The sequence below is a fragment of the Micropterus salmoides genome, unplaced genomic scaffold (assembly GCF_014851395.1).
Source record: "Micropterus salmoides isolate LMB-PRFRI ecotype aquatic unplaced genomic scaffold, ASM1485139v1 Ms_hic_scaffold_328, whole genome shotgun sequence".
Lineage (NCBI taxonomy): Eukaryota > Metazoa > Chordata > Actinopteri > Centrarchiformes > Centrarchidae > Micropterus > Micropterus salmoides.
In genome coordinates, this window is record NW_024042573.1 from 909 (window position 1) to 23,020 (window position 22,112).

Genomic DNA, 22,112 nt, shown 5'->3' on the forward strand with positions numbered 1-22,112 from the left:
GCCTGAAATTTCTATCAGAACTTGCTATATTTATTAGAAAACCATTTACTGAACAGCCTCAGAATTGAGCTTCGGAGAGCTTCAGAGAATAGTAATTGATTTTTTTTTTTTAAAGATTCATATATTTATAGTTTATAACAAAACAGATATTGACACATTTTACTCTGATGATACTCATAAAAAGTATCTGTACCGGATATTCGTTTCAACCAAGTACTTGCTAAACCCTAATAATTAGTTGATTATATATATATGTTTTTCTCAAACTCAAAAGATGCAGCACCTAGGCAATCCTCGTACTCTAGCCTTTTGTTCAACTGATAACTTACATACGTAAGTTCAATCAACACGACAAAAGTGTCAAAAAGTCAACACAATGAATTAATGCAAGTTTAATTTCTAAAACTCATACAGTTGAGTTCAAAATCCAAAACTTGTCAGAGCTATTTGAGTTAAAAAGAAGAAGTAAGTTGACATAACTAAATGGGTCTATGATTTTTTTCAGTGTAGTCCAAGAATAAAGATAATTCATTCAATAGCTATTTGGGTGGGTACCAGTATTGTAAGATGTGTGCTAAAGACACCACTTTGACAGAAGTCAGAATCAGAATCAGCTTTATTGCCAAGTATGTGTACACATACGAGGAATTTGACTCAGGTTTGTACATTGCTCATGATGTGCTTACTCATACAAAAATACCATAACACAATAATAAAATAATAATAAAATAAAATCAGACACAAACTACAGTATAGACAACACTAATATACACATTATGAACAAAACAATATCGACATATTGACAAATATGTGCAGTGATCAGAGTGCAAAGGATGCAGGAGTAAACTATTCTAATTATGTACATGTTGAAGGTGGATATAATATATAGGTACACACACATGTACAAAGTGTGATGGAGCATAGTGCAAAAATAAATAAGACCTATGATTATGATCTGAGGTAGGTGTATTGGTATACAGTATATACAATGACATAGTATGAACAGCACTGAAATAGAGAACGGTGAATAAATAAATAACAAGTGGAAACCAGTAAACAGGTGACTGATTAGAGACAGAGTTACTGGGTTATTGCATAGGAATTGTTCTTGACACTGTGAGTCACAAATCAGCTGTTCATCAGAGTGATGGCTTGTGGGAAGAAACTGCTTCTGTGTCTGTTGGTTTTGGCGTACAGTGCTCTGTAGTGCCTACCAGAGGGGAGGAGCTGGAACAGGTTGTGTCCAGGGTGAGATGGAGATGCAGTGATCTTTCCTGCCTGTTTCCTGACTCTGGAAATGTATAAGTCCTGAATGGAGGGCAGGTTGGCACCGATGATTTTTTCTGCAGTCCTGACTGTACGGTGTAGTCTGTCCCTGTCCTTTATGGTGGCAGATCCAAACCAGACAGTGATGGAGGTGCAGAGAACAGACTGGATGACGGCTGTGTAGAACTGGATCAGCAGCTCCTCAGGCAGGTTGAGCTTCCTGAGCTGACGCAGGAAGTACATCCTCTGCTGGGCCTTCTTGATGATGGTGTCCGTGTTGGGCTCCCACTTCAGGTCCTGGGAAATAGTGGATCCCAGAAACCTGAAGGATTCCACAGCAGACACAGGGCTGTTGAGTATGGTGATGGGGGGTCAGAGTGGGGGGGGGCTCCTCCCGAAGTCCACGGTCATCTCCACAGTTTTGAGCGTGTTAAGCTCCAGGTTGTTCTGACCGCACCAGAGAGCCAGCTGATCAACCTCCCGTCTGTAGGCCAACTCGTCACCGTCCCGGATTAGGCCGATGACGGTTGTGTCGTCAGCGAACATCAGGAGTTTGACAGACGGGTCTCCTGAGGTGCAGTCGTTGGTGTAGAGCAGGGATTTTCAATTAGAATTCAAAGAGGTCCAGTTAGAGAAAATTTCCCGAAGCAAAGGTCCGGAACATCATAATGACTAACTTGCATTATCATTCAGGGCTATAGCGTATGGTTGTATCAACATATGTTTTTAGTCAACAACTGACAATATTTCAACAATATTCAGTTTTCACATCAAACTGGAGATATAATAAATAATAAATACTCTAATAATAAATTCTAAATTTAAGTAAACTAAAAAAAGTGCTTAATTTCAGAAAAAAAATTCATAAAAAGTGTAGCTTGAAGTGATGACGTGCAGTCTTAACCAATTTTTGAATTAACACTAAACACTTCATAACAAATGAACAGCTATAATGCCTCCTCTTCTCTTTCTTACAGAGTTACCACTCCTACTTTCTCTTCTTCAGTGAGAGACGTGAGCTCTAGTTTGTCCTGCCAGCTAGCATCGGAGATCTATGAGAGATTTTGGTTTTGAACTGCCCGTGGGAGGAATGTACATGTAAGAGTCTGTACATTCTTGATTAAAAGCCATGTGAATTCTCTTTTCCCTTTCGCCTCCTCGCTCCCTGTGTCTTTCCAAAACATATCCGGTGTATCTCACTCGCGGACTCGCAATGCCTGTTGGAATGCACAGATTTGATTGGCTGAGCAGCATCACATGAGACGATTGGAGCACATGCGATTGGTCTGTGAGTTTCCTGGCTGCTAAGCCAGTACAGTAAATGCTAGAAAAGCTGCGCGGGTTCAAATAGAAACGCTCCGTCCGGAGAGGACAGCGGCTGGATCCGGAAACAAACACATCAGAAATGTCATAATACAGATCATCTGGCCAAAATAATGATTTACCACTGTGCTATATGTAACTTAGCCTACTGTTTGAATCTTTCTTCTCCATACACATTCCAGTGTGTATAATATACAACACTCCCATTGTGTAATGCAAGTGAAGAGAATCCATACCATTAGCATTTCAACCTGGTCTGAATAGGCTATATAATAATATCATAACAGTCACAGTGGCCATTTTTCTGCATTTTTACTTTTAGGCTACTTTAGGCCTAGCCTACATTTACAATTTACATTTAATTTTTACCAACATTGGTAAACATTTGTGAACATCAGTGAACGACTTTACATAACCAGTAAAGTGAGTGTCTTTACTTAACTGGGTAAAGGAAAGAAGAAGTATATCTGTATAAAAGGTCTGAATACGTCCTACACCAGAGTCAACACGACTGACAGTGCTGTGGTGGTTAACGGCCTCACAGACCGGGATGCGGTGCAGAGATTTCGGATGGAGTGATTCAGCTTTTTTAAATAAACGATCTTTGTTCTTCCGCCTCGCAGCGCTGCTCTCGCGGCAACTTCAGGAACGCGCCAAAATAAGAAAACACAAGCCGAGTCAGTGACAGCGGCAGGGACAGAGAAAGTGCAGGGCAACTCTTTAAAATAACTTCCAAAGGTATTTTAAATGCGGCTTTGCTAGCAGACTTTGAAAAACGGGGCGGGGAGTTTCATTTCTCTGAGTTGTAGCCGGCGGACGACGATAGAAAATGGTTCTGCAAAACAGTGGACGGTTCAAAGCGGACCGAGGACAAAGTGGAGGAGATCAGGAAAACCAGTGAGTTGTTTCACATCGCAGACAAACTGCATGCTTGCTTTCAGATACTCTTTACACGCGTTAAGCAGATAAGCAGGTGACAGAAGGAAGCCGTTAACTTATTGTTAGTTGTTATGTGTGTTTGAACCAGGGACGATGGATCCTCCATGTCTGCCGTCAAGCGCCTGGAGCGCAGCCAGTTCACCGACGAGATGGACGCGCGGTTCGGCTTCGACAGGATGAAGGAGCCGGGGGAGAAAACAGGCTGGCTGATCAACATGCATCCTGTACTTCTGCGCAGTGTCACGTTTGAGATTTTCACTCTGTCCTGGAGAAAAGGCGATATGAAAAGTGACACTGTATGCCCATTTTCTGCTTCCAGACAGAGATCCTGGATGAAGACAAGAGGATGATCAGTGCCGTGGACTACTATTTCATACAGGAGGATGGAAGCAGGTTTAAGGTATGTGGGGAGGGGAAAAAGCCCAGTGGTTACCAGCTGTGACACACCGAGTCCTGCACAGGCGTTATTTATCATTATTTAATAACATACTTGAAAAATATGCCCCTAAATATCCCCTTTATATCTATTCTCTCTACAGGTGGCCCTCCCCTTCAAGCCATATTTTTATGTCGCCACCAAAAAGGTAAGTCAGTGCCTGTTATTTGGTTCTCACGTCATTTAAACTCCTTTCTTAAAGATAACTTTATTTCCAGAACTGCGAGAGAGAGGTAATCTCATACTTGTCGAAGAAGTTCCAAGGAAAGGTGGCGAAGCTTGAGATGATGCCTAAAGAGGACCTAGACCTGGTGAGAGTTTTGTTTTTAGCATCCTTTGACAGCATTTAAGTGTTTCATATTATATAACAAAAATAAAAGCCACATTTCTTCAAAAAACAACACATTATTTTACTATTTAAGCTGCAGTATATGGCGGTATTAGCCATTGTGTGGTTGTAAAACTGCATGTCAGCAACACTAAACAACATGCTGCACTGTCTTGGCTTGTTCTCCCCAGCCGAACCATCTAGTTGGACTGAAGAGAAACTACATCAAGCTGTCTTTCAACACCGTGGATGAACTCATCAAGGTCAAGCGTGAGATCTCCCCTGTGGTACGCAAGAACAGAGAGAGGGAGCAGTCCAATGACGCCTACACCTCAATGTTATCAAGGTACTGCCAAACCACCAATCCCATTAGTTTCTAATGAGGTTTACCCTGTTATTTCCAGTGTTATGTAGATCTTTTAACACTTGTTGGTTTTTACAGCGCCTTATCGGGTGGCAATGTGACCTCAGCAGATGAAGATGGGATGTCAAAGAGCATTTCAGACCAGTTAGACAACATAGTGGACATGAGAGAGTACGATGTGCCCTATCATGTGCGATTGTCCATCGACCTCAAGATCCATGTGGTAAAGTTGGATTTCTGTTGTCCCAGTGTTTTACAGGTCCTTTACGATCTATACGTGCTTGCTGTTCTAATATTTACTGTCTTTATTTCTCAGGCTCACTGGTATAATGTTCGATACAGAGGCAGCACTTACCCACCCGAGATTGTACGGAGAGATGATCTTGTGGAGCGACCGGTATGAGGCTTTTGTTGATTATGTTGCAGTGCGGTCATTCGTTTAGGTTCATGTTTGACTTCAATGAAGCATCGTTTTCTCGTTTGTTTATTTTTTCAGGACCCTGTTGTTCTGGCTTTCGATATAGAGACCACCAAGCTCCCGCTGAAATTCCCGGACGCAGAGAGCGATCAGATTATGATGATCTCCTACATGATCGACGGACAGGTGAGTTGTATTTCCTTCACAAGTTATGAATATCTACTTGTTGCATTGTATTTGTGTGTCAGCTTTACTTTTTTTGTTTTCTTTTTTTTAAAGGGATTTCTGATCACAAACAGAGAGATTGTCTCTGAGGATATTGAAGATTTTGAGTTCACTCCCAAGCCTGAATATGAAGGTCCTTTCACTGTTTTCAATGAGGCTGATGAGGTACATAGCTGCATAACATTAGATTTATGGCAGTGTAAATAAAAAGTGCAGCGCTTGAAAGTATTTTTCAGCATCTAAATGTAATGCGCTGTGGTTGCATCAGTGTAATAACATGTGGCAACCTGACTTTGGGTGCAGGCGGCCCTCATTCAGAGGTGGTTCGATCACGTTCAGGAAACCAAACCAAACATCTTTGTGACCTACAATGGAGACTTCTTTGACTGGTGAGCTGTTGCCGTTTCTTTAAAATGATTACATTAATTAACTCATATACTGTGATGTTTACCTGTCACCTCTCTCACTTTTTTTCCACTCTTTCAAGGCCTTTTATTGAGACTCGGGCTGCCCTCCATGGACTGAGCATGCACAGGGAGATTGGTTTCCAGAAGGATAACCAGGGAGAGTACAAATCCAGTCAAGCCATCCACATGGACTGCTTAAGGTTTGTACACCTCTGACGTTGTTAAAACGATATCAGCGTGGTTTACGTATATGCACTTAGGGGTGGGTATGGGTTCATTTGAGATTGATTAATTAACTCTCCTCTGTGTTAGGTGGGTAAAGAGAGACAGCTACCTGCCGGTGGGAAGTCATAATCTGAAGGCAGCAGCAAAGGCTAAATTGGGCTACGACCCAGTGGAGCTGGACCCAGAGGAGATGTGCCGCATGGCAACAGAGGAGCCACAGGTACAGAAATGGACTTCAGTATTTACAGCTCAGAAAATAAAGAATTTGGTTGTTTGAATGAGCAGATTTGTTGACTTTTTCTTTTCTGTTAGACTTTAGCCACCTACTCGGTGTCAGATGCCGTGGCCACATATTACCTGTACATGAAATATGTTCACCCCTTCATCTTCGCTCTGTGCACCATCATCCCCATGGAGCCTGATGAGGTCGGTCGATTGTGTGCGATTATAAAATAAGACTGAAAGCCCTGAAAAATTTAACATGTTTTTTTTTATTATTCATTTCTTTTCTTGCATTGTCCATCTGTTACCAGGTGCTGCGTAAAGGTTCTGGGACTCTGTGTGAAGCTCTGCTCATGGTGCAGGCCTTCCACGCAAACATCGTCTTCCCCAACAAGCAGGAGCAGGTCTTCAACAAACTGACGGACGACGGCCACGTCATGGACTCTGAGACCTACGTGGGCGGCCACGTGGAGGCGCTGGAGTCCGGAGTGTTCCGCAGTGACATCCCCTGCCGTTTCAAAATGGTACAGTTCACCTTGCAGCTGGTTCTTTGCTTTCAATGGTTTTTGTTTCTAGCTTTAGACAGTTTGTTCTGGTGTGTTGACAGAACCCAGCTGCGTTTGACTTCCTGATGCAAAGAGTTGAGAGAACTATGCGTCATGCCATCGAGGAAGAGGAGAAAATCCCTTTAGAGCAAGTCACCAACTTTAATGAGGTATGTTGACTTTTCTTTTCAGTTTGTGTAATTGTTCTGAACAGTCTCAGCTTGACGTTATAAAAGGTCTCTGGTATTTTCTCAGGTTTGCGATGAGATCAAAAAGAAACTGAATTCCCTGAAAGAGGTTCCAAACAGGATTGAATGCCCCCTCATCTACCATCTGGACGTTGGGGCGATGTACCCCAATATCATCCTCACCAACCGCCTGCAGGTAACAGAGAAGTCATAAGAAAAATGCATGGGATAAAAAGTATAGAAATGTATAGAAAAAGCATCAAATACTTTATCTTCTACTTTGACAGCCATCCGCTATGGTTGATGAGGCCACTTGTGCTGCCTGTGACTTTAACAAGCCTGGTGCCACCTGCCAGAGGAGGATGGCCTGGCAGTGGAGAGGGGAAATAAGTAAGTTAATGCTGTATAAGTGTGTTCTTATGGATATGACAAATAGAAAGGTAGACTCCTGTAAACCCGTAGGTGCTGCCAACATTGCTTCTACAGTGTTTATGTGGGGTTGAATACAAATTCTAAACTTTTTCCCCTCTGTGCAGTGCCCGCCAGCCGCAGTGAGTTCCACCGCATCCAGCAGCAGCTGGAGTCTGAGAAGTTCCCGCCATTTTTCCCCAACGGTCCACCTCGGGCTTTCCACACTCTCAACAGGGAGGAGCAGGCCAAACACGAGAAGAAACGTCTGGCAGGTACTTTATTGATTATTTATTATTTGGCTCCTTAGAGGTTGGTTACTTTCTAAATGACTGACTGTCAAAGCGTAGTTCAACCCGTCTTTCCTTTGTCTCAGACTACTGTAAGAAGGCCTATAAGAAGACACACGTCACCAGACTGGAGGAGCGAGTCACCACCATCTGTCAGAGAGAAAACTCCTTCTATGTCGACACCGTGAGAGCTTTCAGAGATCGGCGTTACGAATTCAAAGGACTCCACAAGGTATCCCTATATTGTACACTATTTTCAATTCAATACATATTTCCATATAATTAAAAGATACAATTAATGTTCATCCATCATACACTCATTAATTTGTAATTGCACATTACACTTGAAATATTTCTTGCCCATCAAAATGACTTGCTGTAAAGTGCTAGTTTCTTGTGCGACCTTTGCTTAAGGTGTGGAAGAAGAAACTGTCTGCAGCTCAGGACAGCGGAGATGCTGCTGACATAAAGCGCTGCAAGAACATGGAGATCCTGTATGATTCTCTTCAGCTGGCTCACAAGTGTATTCTCAATTCTTTCTACGGCTACGTCATGAGGAAAGGGTAGGAGTCGAACCACAGTTTTTATCATTCAAATCATCAAATATCCTCTTACTTGCACTGTTGCATGAGCTCTTGTGCTTTTTGCTGCTGGTGAAATCAGTAGCACTCTCGAGCTGATGTTGTCTGTGCTGTCTTTGTGTTTCCAATAGGGCGCGTTGGTACTCCATGGAGATGGCTGGCATTGTGTGCTACACCGGAGCCAACATCATCACTCAGGCCAGAGAGCTCATCGAACAAATCGGGTGAGGGTCATGTTGATAATGTGATACCTAATTTCAGAAATTACCTTTTTGGTCAGTGCGAGTTCACCTCCGACTCAGGAAAGATTTAGCTGGCAGGGATCCAGTGCCTTGTTTAACAATGTTTCATCAGATTTGGGCTTGTATCCAGCTCCTGAACAGTCAGTTTTTTTTATCTTGCTTCCAAGATTACATTTCCCTGCAGAAGAAAGTAATCAACCAAATTGCTAATTTACTGTATGAAGAGATTTCTCACACATCTTTCCCTTCTACTTCTCTACGCCTCAGGAGACCCCTTGAGTTGGACACTGACGGTATCTGGTGTGTCCTCCCCAACACCTTTCCTGAGAACTTTGTGGTGAAAACCACAAATGAGAAGAAGCCTAAGGTGACCATCTCTTACCCAGGGGCCATGCTGAACATCTTGGTGAAGGAGGGATTCACCAACGATCAGTATCACGAGCTGGTCGACCCCGCGTCACTCACTTACAACATCAGGTCAGAGAACAGTATCTTCTTTGAGGTTGACGGACCGTACCTGGCCATGATCCTGCCTGCATCGAAAGAGGAAGGGAAGAAGCTGAAGAAAAGGTACAGCAACAATGGGTTTTTGGTCGATTGGATGGATTTGCTAGCAGCTCCCTAGCAAGGTTCATTTAAAAATACAGTGGTTATGATGATGATTTAAGGTTTCCCTGTTCATTTTAGGTACGCTGTGTTCAATGAGGATGGCTCTCTGGCTGAGCTTAAGGGTTTTGAAGTGAAGAGAAGAGGAGAGCTCCAGCTCATTAAGATTTTTCAGTCATCAGTGTTTGAGGCTTTCCTCAAAGGTACCACTCTGGAGGAGGTTTACGCCTCGGTGGCCAAAGTGGCTGACTATTGGCTGGACGTTCTGTACAGCAAGGTAAAAACCTGTGATCAAATTGTATAAAACTGCATCTAGTATTACAAGATATTTACATTTTACATCAGGTATGTTTTATTAGTAGGTATTTTAAAATACAATAATTTGTGGCAAAAGCTCAGTCAAAACCTTTATCACCTTCACAAAAAAGCAGATTGATTTTATTTCACTGGTTTTTCAGGCTGCCAACATGCCGGATGCAGAGCTGTTTGAACTGATCTCAGAGAATCGTTCAATGTCCAGAAAGCTGGAGGACTACGGAGCGCAGAAGTCCACATCCATCAGCACAGCTAAGAGACTGGCTGAGTTCTTGGGAGACCAAATGGTGAAGGATGCTGGTCTGAGCTGTCGCTACGTCATCTCCCGAAAACCAGAGGGTTCGCCTGTCACAGAAAGGTGGGACACCAGCTTTTTTAACTCTGTGACAGCGGCGGGGCAGGATCCAGCCTGCTTTACACACAAACCCAGCATTTGACTATTTCATAGCCTAGTGCTTCACGTGTAGCTCCGTTGACATCACTGCTAAACCATGAAATTACAGTGGTGGTGTGTGTATAGATACTGTATAAATTATTACGTATATAGATAGTATATATGATTAAGTGTATAGATACTGTATAAATGATTAAGTGTATAGATACTGTATAAATGATTAAGTTTATAATAATTAGTAATCACGTTAGGGAAACCCATATTGAGACTTTGAGTTCAAAGCCAAGCAGTGTGAGGATTCCGTAAAGGCGTCAGTATGCTCCTAAAGGTGAATGTCTGATAAAACAGCGTCAACCTCCCCCCACACCTTTTTAAGATGTTGGAATTGTGGGGGTAACCAAGTTTCCAAAAGACACAGATGAGGTCTCATCAGAAATGCATGAAAAAGAAGGATCCCTGCTCAAGTGAAGAACCTTAAGACAAGTATGCTGATGAGCAGTAAAAAAATATTTATAACTTTCAATACTGTTATGCTACACATAAAACTACGTGCTATACACTGACTTTGAGGCTTCTGGTGCCGTTGATGTAAAGATCCAAACCATGTTACTGCAGTGTCCCCAGTTTTATGCATTATGCTTTGTTGCATGTCATTCCCCATCTCATCATCTCTTCCTTATCTACTCTGTAAGTTGTCAAATAAAGGGCCAAAATGACAAAAAAAAATAAAAAAACTTGATGATAGATGTGATAGATTTTCTGGTATTAGCAGGACCAAATAAAATTATGTCAGAGTTGTTTTCCCAATGTTTAATGTTTGTGGCGAACAAGCATAATATTACCAGCAGTAAAAGCCCTGAGTTCAACACTGACTGATTTGCGTTTGTCTCCATCAGAGCTATTCCTCTGGCCATCTTCCAGGCAGAGCCCAGTGTGAAGAAACACTTCCTTCGTAAGTGGCTGAAGATGCCCAGCCTCCACGACTTGGACATCCGCTCTGTGAGTTTTTAAGCAAACATTTTATGCACTCAGACATAACCTTGTGTTTTCTGTGTGAATTTGCGTGTGTGCTCCCACTGACATTAAAATGTCTTTTGTGGGCCTATTCAGATCCTTGATTGGAGTTATTACATCGAGAGGTTGGGTAGTGCTATCCAGAAAATCATCACCATCCCTGCAGCTCTTCAGCAGGTAAAAATTGCCCATTTAATCGGCCTCTCTGTGTCATAGGTTGATTTACAGATAAAATTTTATTGTTTGTGTTCATCATCAGGTGAAGAATCCGGTACCCAGAGTAAGGCATCCTGACTGGCTTCACAAGAAACTCCTGGAGAAAAATGATATCTACAAGCAAAAGAAAATCAGTGAGCTATTCACCAGTGAGGGCAAGAGACAGGTTTGTTCACCTCACAGCAAAATGGCCTGTCAAACTACTAGCACAGAAAGTTTCCTCTGCTCTCACCACTGGACTCAGTTTAGAGATTCTCTGCTTTAGTCAGAAACACTTGGGATGTCTCCAATCACTAACCCACCCTGCTGTCCATTTGTGCATTCCCCCCCCTTCCCTCATCTAAATGCCATCCTCTCTCTCAGGTGGCCCATCAGCCTCTTGAAGCAGGCCAAGCCGTGGACATGGAGGACTTTGGGATGCCAGCCAGACCTTTGCAGCCAGCCATCCTCATCAGCACCAAGCGGAAGCGGGCTTCTCAGGGAGAGGACAGCCAGGTGGAGTCTCAGGATGTCGAGCTCACTCAGTCCTGGAGAGAGATCCTCGGGCCACCCCCACCTGCGGGTAACACACGGGTAAGCCAGCAGCAACAAGCACAAAGTGTTGCCCCTGTGAAAACATTTGTATTGGCTCTAGTTTTAACCGCTGAGTCTGTATACAGGAGGAGCGTCTAGTGTGGCTACGTTACCATAAGAAGAAGTGGGAGCTGCAACTGAGGCAGAGGAAGGAGAGGAAGAAAAGGCGGAAGCTGCTGGATGGTGAAGCTCAACCTGTAGGGGGAGGGGTGATCAGAGATGGCCCTATCACCGGCCTGGGAAGCTTCCTCCGCAGAACAGCACGCAGCATCCTGGACATGCCATGGCAAATCGTGCAGGTGGTTCAACCCTCTTGTCATCCTCAAGTCAGTTAACAAAATCCAAAGAAAATCTAATCATCTAATCCTGTCTCATGCGGTGTCCTGTTTCCTGCCCCCCAGATTGCAGAGACTAATCACCCTGGTCTGTACAAGTTGTGGGCTGTGATTGGAAATGACCTCCACTGCATGAAGCTCAACATCCCGCGTGTCTTTTATGTCAATCAGAAAGTCCCAAAACAGGAAGAGGGAGCCACATACAAAAAGGCAATAAGAAGATACAGTAAAAAAAATAATAAAGCATTGCAGTCACTATAAATGTTTTAAAATCAAGTGTTATCGTTACCAAATATATTTTAACAAATTGTTTTGGCTTCAGGTGAACCGCATGCTGCCTCGCTCCAACGTGGTGTACTACCTTTATGAGTACTGTGTACCAGAGGACATGTATCAGGAGCACATCAATGAGATCAACGCTGACCTTTCAGCCCCAGACATTGAAGGGGTCTATGAAACACAGGTATCACTCATACTCTACTACTACTCTTTCATAACGTCACTCGTGATGCTCTTGTGTGTGTACAGCGTGTCAGAATGCAGCATTAATGTAATCTCTTTCAGGTCCCATTGCTGTTTCGTGCACTGGTGCAGCTCGGTTGTGTGTGTATGGTCAATAAACATGTTGTGAGGGATCTGGCTGGCAGAGAGGCGGACACTTTTGACCTGGAGAATCTGGAGATGAGGTCTCTGGCCCAGTTCAGCTACCTGGAACCTGGTAAGCTCCATCTCACACATGGGACATCTTGAATTGATTTCACAATGATTAGAGATGATTAGTTTGTTTGTTTGTCTTATCTAGCATGTGCTTTCTCTCTAACCTAAAATTATGCAAGGTTAGGGTTTATATTTTTAGCTGAGTCAGTGTAACTATTCAGTGTAACACAGCGTGTATTTGTGATATCATGGGATACTGCTCATGAGATGTTGGATATAACACCTTCTAAATCAATGTTCTCTTCTCAGGGAGTGTTCGCCACATGTACTTGTATCATCACAGCCAGGGTCACAAGGCTCTGTTTGGCCTGTTCATCCCCTCTCAGCGCAAAGCCAGCATCTTTGTCCTGGACACAGTAAGAACAATACAACTCTGTTTGTTCCACTGCCATTCTGTTGGTGTTGTGACTTGATCTGAAAGCCTAATGGTGCTTTCGAGTTGGAAATTTTCAACTCATGCGAAGACCTTCGCGTCGCCGGCACCGTCCCTTTCGCACCGCCCGACAGGAAATCACAGCTCTATACGTCTTTGCATAGACTTTGTATGTAAACTCACCGCCCCGAACGCTCGCTTTGCTTTTGGTCTGAAAGCACAGTAATAGTAGAGTGCAATCTAACTTCCCTTTTGGTTTCTTAGAGAACTTTTTTTGTTGTTGTTTGAAGGGATGCATCAGCATTGAGGGGGCAATGCTGATGCATCCCTTCCCAGCTGGCAGAGAACAACCCTCAAGGTTGATCTTTATTTTATCTCCAAAGGTCCGAAGCAACCAGATGCCCAACCTTGGTAACCTCTACACAGCTGAACGCACTGCTCTCCTGGAAAAGACGACTGAGGAGCTCCTGCCTCCAGAGAAACACAACTTTGAAGTCCGAGCGGAAAACGACGCAAAGGCTATTTACCGCGCACTGCAACGCATACTACTAAACTACAAGGTAAAACTAATAAACTGGAGTGAGCGATAGATGGCTAAATTTTGAAAGTATCCAACCACAGACATGCAGGTAGGCATAGAAGGCCGTGCTTATTACAGTTCTGCAACAGACACAGTTTTTTTTTTTTTTTTCTTTCATTTTTGTGTTGGAGCATTTCATTTATTGGTTTCGGTGAAGATGTAAAGATCATTTTAACAAATATAACAGAAAATGCTTCTGAAATAAATTCCTTATCCTAGCCTTAAATACCTAATTATCTTCCAGTAGTTACGTACACCAACATATTACTAGTTATGTTCAAGTGACTAAATAGGCTGTCTTTTGCCGTTTATAGGAGGAGCGTCGTGGGCCCACCCTCATCGCTGTGCAGTCAAACTGGGAGTTGCGGCGGTTGGCAGCGGGGATGCCAGTACTTGAGGAGTTTCCAGTTGTTCCCGTGCATGTGGTTGATGAGATCAACTATAATGTGCTGGACTGGCAACGCCACGGTGCCCGGCGCATGATCCGCCACTACCTCAACCTGGACAGCTGCCTTTCACAAGCTTTCGACATGGCCAGGTAGGTAGTAAACACTGAAAAGTGTTATTTTAATCCCTTGTTTGAGTCAGAGGCCTCTACCAACAACTAGGACTGGGCGATATGGCCAAAAACATTTCATATCATTCAATATCAATAATTATCACGGTAAATGTCAAATCATTATTTCTTTAAAGTTAAACTTTTCTTTATGGTCAGAATGTGACAAACACTTGAAGCCAAACAGTGGCTCACTTAACAAATCTGAGGTAGAGCATTCAAAACTATGATCAAATATTTTTCAACAAATTTCTTCAGTCCCTTTTCCTCAACAAAATTTTTTTATAGAAAAATTAAAGGCTAATTTGTCCGTTATTCAAATGAATTAAAGCAAATAGTTATTGACGATATATTGAACATTTATTATATTGATATTGAGGAAAATTATGTTGTTTTATTGCCCAGCTCTACCAACAACCCCTGACATGCTCACCACTCTGCTGTAGTCTCTAAAACAAGTGTATTTCCAATTAGTAATATTTGTTGACAGCATTCAGATTTAAACTCGTATATCTCTCACTTTCAGATATTACCACTTACCTGTGGGGAACTTGCCTCAGGATGTGTCCATCTTTGGCTCAGACTTGTTCCTGGCAAGACATCTACGGAAACACAACCACCTGCTGTGGCTTTCACCCACAGCCAGGCCCGACCTCGGAGGAAAAGAGGCTGATGACAGTCGTCTGGTCATGGAAAGTGATGACCGGGGCTCTGTGGAGATCAATGCTCAAGGATGCTATTCCACAGGTACTCCATCACCAGGAATGCACTTAATCTGCATCCAAGAAAGACCATAAAGCAACTGAACATTTTTGTGTCCAGTTGCTTTATAGTCCAATGTCTTTCTCTGTATTTATAGATGATCTTGTTTCTGTTTTCTTCAGTGTGTGTGGAGTTGGACCTGCAGAGCCTGGCGGTGAACACCATCCTCCAGTCACAGCACGTCAATGACATGGAGGGCGGAGCTAGTCTGGGTGTCAGTTTTGATGTGATCCAGCAGGCTTCGTTGGAGGACATGATGTCAGGAAACCAGGGAGCCAGCGCTCTCGCTAGCTATGATGAGACTGCGCTCTGCTCCAACACATTCAGGTGTGTAAACATCTGTAGTGCAGAAACTTTGGCTTTTTGTTACATGATGCTTCTCACTGTGTCTCATTTAAGGAAGCATGTCATGTTTAATTTGTTGTTTGCTCTGTGTTGTATGAGCAGGATCCTGAAGAGCATGGTGGTTGGATGGGTCAGAGAGATCACACAGTACCACAATGTGTATGCAGACAACCAGGTGATGCACTTTTACCGCTGGCTGCGCTCCCCCAGCTCTCTGCTCTATGACCCTGCACTGCACCGCACCCTGCTCAACATGATGAAGAAGGTGTTTCTGCAGTGAGTGACACATAATCCATCGTTTATTTAGTCTTAAAAGCTTTGTTTTGAAATAATGTTAAAATCTCCCAGTTGTTTATGAGAGTAACAGTTGTGTCATCAGTGTCTATGCCCTTATATAGACTGGTTGTCAGCCTCTCTAAGGACTTTATTTTTTTTGGAAATCTGCTACGTGTCACTGCGCTCATCAAAGTGCCTGATGAAAAGTAGCTGTAATTAAATATAATAATGAGCGTAATCAGACTTTTTGTTTTTATTTGCATTGGTCAAAACATCATCTGTGCTGTTTTTGGTTCAAATATTATTGATATCTGATTTTGACTTGGATTAAATGTATGATCCCTGTTGGGAGTTTTGGCAAAATGGTATAAAGTGTGATTTTTCTCATTAAGCCATGATGCCCACCTTTTGAAATGCATACCAGCAACAGTGTCATCATCTTTTATTAATCATTGTCTCCATTCTGCGGTCAGGTTGATTTCAGAGTTCAAACGTCTCGGCTCCACCGTGGTGTACGGAAACTTCAACAGGATCATCTTGTGTACTAAAAAACGGAGGATAGATGATGCCATTGGCTACGTAGAATACATCACCAACAGGTCAGACATTTCCTCTCTGCGGGTCACACCTCCTAGAGAGAATGTGTGTATATATACCTTTGCATTGTAAAGCAATGTTATCTCTTCATTTATGCAATTTGATATAAATAATATTATTAATAAATATAAAACTATGGTCAAACAATATTTGAAACATTCATACCTACATCCACGTATAAGATATATAAGACTATGAATGTAAAACAAAGTTATCTGTATTAAAAACGACTGTATCTGAACAGACTGCTGAGCCAATAAGAGTATATGTATCTGTTTGTCTTCAGTGGTGTGAAAAAAGAGCCACAATCTGCAAAGAAAAACACAATTACCCATTAGAGCAGTTAGATGTTTGCCAGAGATGATGTTGTGATCCATCATGGGAAGTGAATTCTATAAAGCACACTTAAAAGAGAACCACCAATTAGACTAATGGAAGGAAAAATTAAATGTAAAAGTTTGGCCAATTTGTTGAACATCGTAAAGTGAAAAGAAAACATCTTATGGGAGTTTGTTTAATGTAATATCGTTATGGCTACCGCCAAATGTTTTTCTGGCACTCAAGGTGTGTTTCTGAGTCAAACAACAAAATAACAGAAATTACTTCCTGTGTTTAAATATTTTTTGAAAGTATAGTATTCATTCCAATGATATCACATTATTAGCCTCAAGGTATTATTAGCAAGCACTGTTGGACAAGTTACTCAGAAATTGTTACTAGTTACTTATTACTCCTTAAAAAAAGTAATAATTACTTTACTTATTACTGGGTGATAAAGTAACTAGTAACGTTACTATATTACTTCCACTATTACCCCTTCTCCCCAAACAAAGCAATCTCTCCCGACTTTTTAAACCAATACCATATTCATAACAGCAGCAAGGAGTGTGTTGTTTTTTTTTTTTTACAAAACAACATTTTTTAACGACACCAGCTGAAATAAAAAAATAAAGCAAGTAAATCCTGACTTTTGAACTACTGTTTTTCTGCACGTGTAGGCTATTTATAAGAGCAATATTCGGTATTTTTACAAAACATACAACGTTGCTTAGTGCCACTCGCTTCCAACGAGCCCAAGCATCACTGGCAGTAGCGGCCAGTTTCACGTTGCTGTGCTGCTTTAGTAGCTTCAATAAATATGATGTAGAACTGTTTGCACACAAAGTCAACAGACGACAATGTTCTTTGCATCTTAGACTGTGACATAATAATGTCATTACTTAAAGCTGTCGAAAGAACTCCCTCACTCTCCAATCCAAACACAGCATTACTGGGTTAGTAACTGTAATAATATAACTGTTTTGCAAATAGTAATTCGTTACACAACTAGTTACTGTAATATTATTACCTTACTGCCCAACACTGTTAGCAAGTTTTCTCGTAACTTACTGTAACAACTATAAAGTCACCTCTCGTACTGTTTCTCCTGCAGCATCCACTCCAGAGAAATCTTTCACTCTTTGTCCATCTCTTTCTCCCGATGCTGGGAGTTCCTGCTGTGGATGGATCCGGCCAACTGCGGCGGCGTGAAGGGCAAACTGCCCTCCAGTGTCTTGTATGGAGAGGTAATTCAAACGGCAACTTCTGCCTCACAATTTATTTGCATTGATTAAAGCAGCAGAAGGAAACACAAAAGCAGAGCTTATACCTCCTCCATGGTTGTTATTATTATTTTTTTAGGAAGGAACCAAACAGAAGAAAAACAGGCGAGGGGAGGGAGATGAGGAGGGCAGCGAGGATGAAGAAGATGACGAAGCAGAGGAAGATGATGGTGATGGAGAGACGGATGAGGTGGAGGAGCTGATCGAGAGCAACTGGAACATCATGCAGTATCTGCCCCAAACTGCCTCCTGTCAGAAATACTTCCTTATGACTGTCTCCGGTAAAAAAACAAATACACAATAGATGTTTTCTTTCCTTTTCTTGCCTTTTCTCTCTGCTAACTCTTACACACACACACTTTCCACACCAGCCTACATTGCGGCGGTGTACCACAGCATGAAAGAGGAGCTGAGACGTAATGCTCCTGGTGCAACACCAATCAAGAGACGTGGAGGCAGCCAGGCTTCCCAGCTTGCAGTGGGGGACTTGAGCGCTCTTCCTGGTAAGATGCTGATTAATTTACTAAAGAGCTCCCTTGTATTTCTCAAGAACTTCACATTATACCAATTAGTGTCACCACAGTCTTCACGTATTTCGATAGATTTCCTCCCAGATGTGGTGATTTTATTTAATTTTTTAAACTCTCTCCCACAGGAATGATCTCCTTCTCCCAGGAATATGTGTCCAGCGAGCTGACACAGAACTTTTTCACTATCACTCAAAAAATCCAGAAAAAGGTGACTGGTACCAGGAATGTGACCCAGCCCTCAGAGATGTTCCCCGTGCTGCCTGGATCCCACCTGCCACTCAACAACCCAGCACTGGAGTTTATCAAATATGTCTGCCAGGTATATCACGAAAGTACATTAACTTACAAAGCTCTTTTCAAGTGTTGCAACGGTTGCTGCAGCAGTTCCATCTTCTTAATTTCATCGTATGTCTATTCAGGTCCTTTCACTGGATGCCAACATAGTGAACCAGGTGAACAAGCTAAAAAGAGACCTTCTGCGTCTCGTGGACGTTGGGGAGTTTTCAGAGGAAGCCCAGTTCCGAGACCCCTGTAACTCCTACATCCTGCCTGAGGTCATCTGCCACCATTGCAATTTTTGCCGTGACCTCGACCTCTGCAAGGATCCGTCTGTGGCGCAAGTGAGAGGCGCAGCATTGATAGGCTTAATAACAACACTGTTATTACTCCTATAAATAATAATAAACTGTGTTTTCCTCCCCACAGGATGGATCAGTTTTGCCTCAGTGGTTCTGCTCCAACTGCCAGGCGCAGTATGAGACTGAGTCTATTGAGATGGCTCTGGTGGACGCTCTGCAGAAGAAACTGATGAGCTACACACTCCAGGACCTGGTGAGTAAAAACATTTTTTATACGGAATAGATAAAACATCCCAAAAAACTGACCATTTTGGTTGTGTTCCTGTGTCCTAGTGGTAATGTCTTGTCTAATGTTGTATGTCACCTTCCTGTCTCCCCATGTTCCCTCTCTGTATCTCTACTGTCACTATTAAATAAAAGCAAAATGCTAAGAAATACAAAAGACAACAGTTTTGAACAAAACTAAATATTACAACAGGAAATCTCTTCTGTTAGGTGGGTAGGGCAGTACCTTATACTGTAGGTCAGGGGTCGGCAAATAAGTCTGGCAATCGGGCCAAATTTTTCCAAGCCGTTATATGGTGGGCCAGAACACCACACATGAAATCATGTGCACGTTTAGCTCAGTCGGTACTGTGCGGGCCTCCTGATGGGTAGATAGTGAGATCAATTCCATTTTATTGCGGATATTTTTTTCCTCCCTTGTTAAACAAATTGAATAAAAGGACACTTTTGCACATGCTCACATAAAGCATGTGCAAAAGTGTGTCTGCGTGTTCCATCATTTGAGCCGCATTCATAAACCTATGGACACTTATTTTCATTTCCCTGAGGAAATTTAGGGGAATCCTAAATATTTATTATTCACGTTTACGAACAGCTTTTTCAGAGGTGTGTCAAGCACGCCAGAGACTCTTTTGAAATGTCCTTCAGAACTCTTCGAAGTAAAAGCTTTTAATAAACTCGACATGAAGCATTGTTGCAAAAGATGTTCTTACGCTTTTATTTTAGAGGCACAGTCACTTAAGAGGAAGTGGTTATGTGAGTAACTGTTGCTGTCATGACTGAGATCTATTTCAGCACCAGCCGTTATCAGTGTATTTATTTTTTATATTTCTGCTATCAAAGCAATCTGGCCGCGGGCCAGATATTATCACCCGCGAGCCGCCTATTGCCGACCACTGCTGTAGGTACTATCAGTCTCAACAAATTAACCTTTAAAATGTTTATTGAAGAGCTTAATAATGGCCCACATCTGTTATACAACACCTGATAATGCATGTGTACTTTGTGAAACGAATCTGTCAAAGAAATACTTTCATTAAAACATGGAGAATTATCACCCAGCTGCCTCATGACAAATTCTACCTGAAGGTTGGTATAGCCAGAGATCAACTCTGGCTTTGTCCAAACATACAACATTGCTTCACTTGAATTACCTGCGGTTTAACAGTCTGTGCAGCATTTTCAGACATTTGTTTCCTGAAAGCCGCCTCACTGCTCGAACCTCTTTGTGTGATTTTAGGTTTGCACAAAATGTAAAGGAGTGAAGGAAGCGAACATGCCCCTGTACTGCAGATGTGCTGGAGACTTTGACCTCACTTTCTCAGCCAAGGTTCCTGCTCTCAAATACATTGCACCATTCAGTTTAGTGATTTAGTTCATTCCTATTTGACATTGTTCTCATGCCTGCTTATATATATATTTTTTTTCTTCCATTTTAAAGAGCTTCTCTGAGCAGATCACAGTGTTTCGGAACATAGCGTCCCACTACAACATGAGCTTCCTGGAGGAGACCATTGACTGGCTGTTTGTTATGAGCCCACACATCAGCCAGAGCACTCACTGAATGTGACATCTGGCACACAGGTCCAACACTCCCTCAGCTGCATCTGTGGCAACAACTTTTCAATCTGGGTTAGAAAATTTTCCAGTTTGTGCACTTGTTCATCAAACTTGATGATGTCTGTTTCTGTTCCGTTTGATGGTGTGCAATCAGGACACTGGTGAGGCAGGTTGGAAGAGAAATGTGTGGACTGTAGATATGTTTGATGTCTTTATTATGCCTTAATAAAATGAGTTTGTTAATTTCCGTTGTTTGTTAATAAATATTTTTCACAGTGTTTTAAATGTGACCCTGAATGTTTTTACTTCTCAGTTATTTTACTCATTGCTGTCATAAGGACTGTAAGTATGCCACAAAGGGGGGAAAAAGCACAAACATCCAGAGTGCTATCTACTCTGGGGACCTTCATTCAGCTGTCACGTGTGGGCCTAGCATATTTATCACGTGGCTCCTAATGTGTCTGCTCAACTTGCAGTGAAATGCCTAAGACAAGTCTGATGCTGCTTTTATTGCAAGTTGCAATTAATTATTTTAAGTTTTTCTGTGGTATGGCAATTGTAAAGATAATTTATCTTGGTTTTCTATTTTTGTTGCAATTATTAGGCAAAGCTGAACCTTCACATCTTCATTCAGTGAGAGTCTTTAAGTTTTAAAGCAGGCTGAGAGGTGGATGCATATTTCAGCAGATCAAATTTTGTGGGCTACCTGCTGAGATTTGCATCCACCTCTTTTCTCATCATAAATGACCGTTATCAACCACGAGGTGCATGCAATTCTTGGCAGGCAGGCAGAATTAGGCACACCTGTATTTATCAAGCTTCTCAAAGTGCCATTTTAGTCTTAAGTGCTGAGAATTCATGAAATTTACTCCTACTTTTAAACTAAAGGATAAAAGCAAGTTAACAAATTTCTTAAAGTTAAGAATCACTCTTACTCTCCCAGTTATTTAAGACAGCTCCAGAGGTCTCTCAAGTGGTTAGGAGCTGCCAGTAGGGGCTTGTGATTGCACTGTGGAGACAGACATGCATCTTTCAGGAGAGGAAGAATGTTTCTGAATTATTTGACGATGCGCAGTTAATAAAACGGGGTCGGACCGCGCAAGCATAATATTTGTCAGTGAGTTGGTGAGGGGCGTCATCTCACCACTGACTTTACACAGTCATGCGTTTTCAGTTAAATTGAAGGTGTTTGTGACGCTTTGTTTATTTGCCACAGGACAAACGCAGCAATGCTGATGATTGCCGTCACAACCATCAATAAACGGAATAGTCATAGAAACAATTATAACACAGCTCCACACACCAGAGGTGTGGACTCGAGTCACATGACTTGGGCTTGACAAAATGAAAGAAGACTTGCGACTCGACTTTGACAGCAATGACTCGTGACTTCACTTGGACTTGAGCCTTTTGACTTGAGCTGACTTGACACTCCCCATGCCCAAATATAAATTATGATATAGCCTAAACTTGCGCAGCGCATCAACATAGC

At 42.3% G+C, this 22,112-nt stretch overlaps 1 protein-coding gene across 1 annotated transcript; it reads left to right on the plus strand.

The window, feature by feature from the left end:
- Positions 1–3,418: 3,418 nt before the first annotated feature.
- Positions 3,419–20,910, plus strand: pole (polymerase (DNA directed), epsilon). Its single transcript, XM_038694678.1, has 48 exons — positions 3,419–3,486; positions 3,617–3,752; positions 3,848–3,928; positions 4,068–4,112; positions 4,183–4,275; positions 4,484–4,638; positions 4,735–4,879; positions 4,973–5,053; positions 5,153–5,260; positions 5,354–5,464; positions 5,603–5,688; positions 5,787–5,906; positions 6,019–6,151; positions 6,244–6,357; positions 6,465–6,677; positions 6,761–6,868; positions 6,954–7,082; positions 7,174–7,276; positions 7,423–7,569; positions 7,671–7,816; positions 7,999–8,147; positions 8,297–8,389; positions 8,675–8,977; positions 9,095–9,290; positions 9,472–9,686; positions 10,619–10,721; positions 10,833–10,913; positions 10,996–11,118; positions 11,316–11,525; positions 11,612–11,824; positions 11,927–12,070; positions 12,183–12,323; positions 12,425–12,578; positions 12,827–12,933; positions 13,334–13,510; positions 13,845–14,068; positions 14,613–14,833; positions 14,971–15,175; positions 15,296–15,469; positions 15,943–16,068; positions 17,499–17,631; positions 17,747–17,948; positions 18,039–18,170; positions 18,323–18,516; positions 18,617–18,817; positions 18,903–19,028; positions 20,301–20,390; positions 20,502–20,910. Exons 1-48 carry the CDS (start codon positions 3,419–3,421, stop codon positions 20,622–20,624), a joined length of 6,882 nt encoding a protein of 2,293 aa, XP_038550606.1. The 3' UTR covers positions 20,625–20,910.
- Positions 20,911–22,112: the final 1,202 nt, after the last annotated feature.

Bases quoted from the DNA above. Each gene is read 5' to 3' on its own strand.
- pole (XM_038694678.1), top strand. From the start codon at position 3,419: ATGGTTCTGCAAAACAGTGGACGGTTCAAAGCGGACCGAGGACAAAGT. The intron at 4,639-4,734 runs GTACTGCCAAAC...TGGTTTTTACAG, and splicing joins TACACCTCAATGTTATCAAG to CGCCTTATCGGGTGGCAATG. The intron at 6,152-6,243 runs GTACAGAAATGG...CTTTTCTGTTAG, and splicing joins TGGCAACAGAGGAGCCACAG to ACTTTAGCCACCTACTCGGT.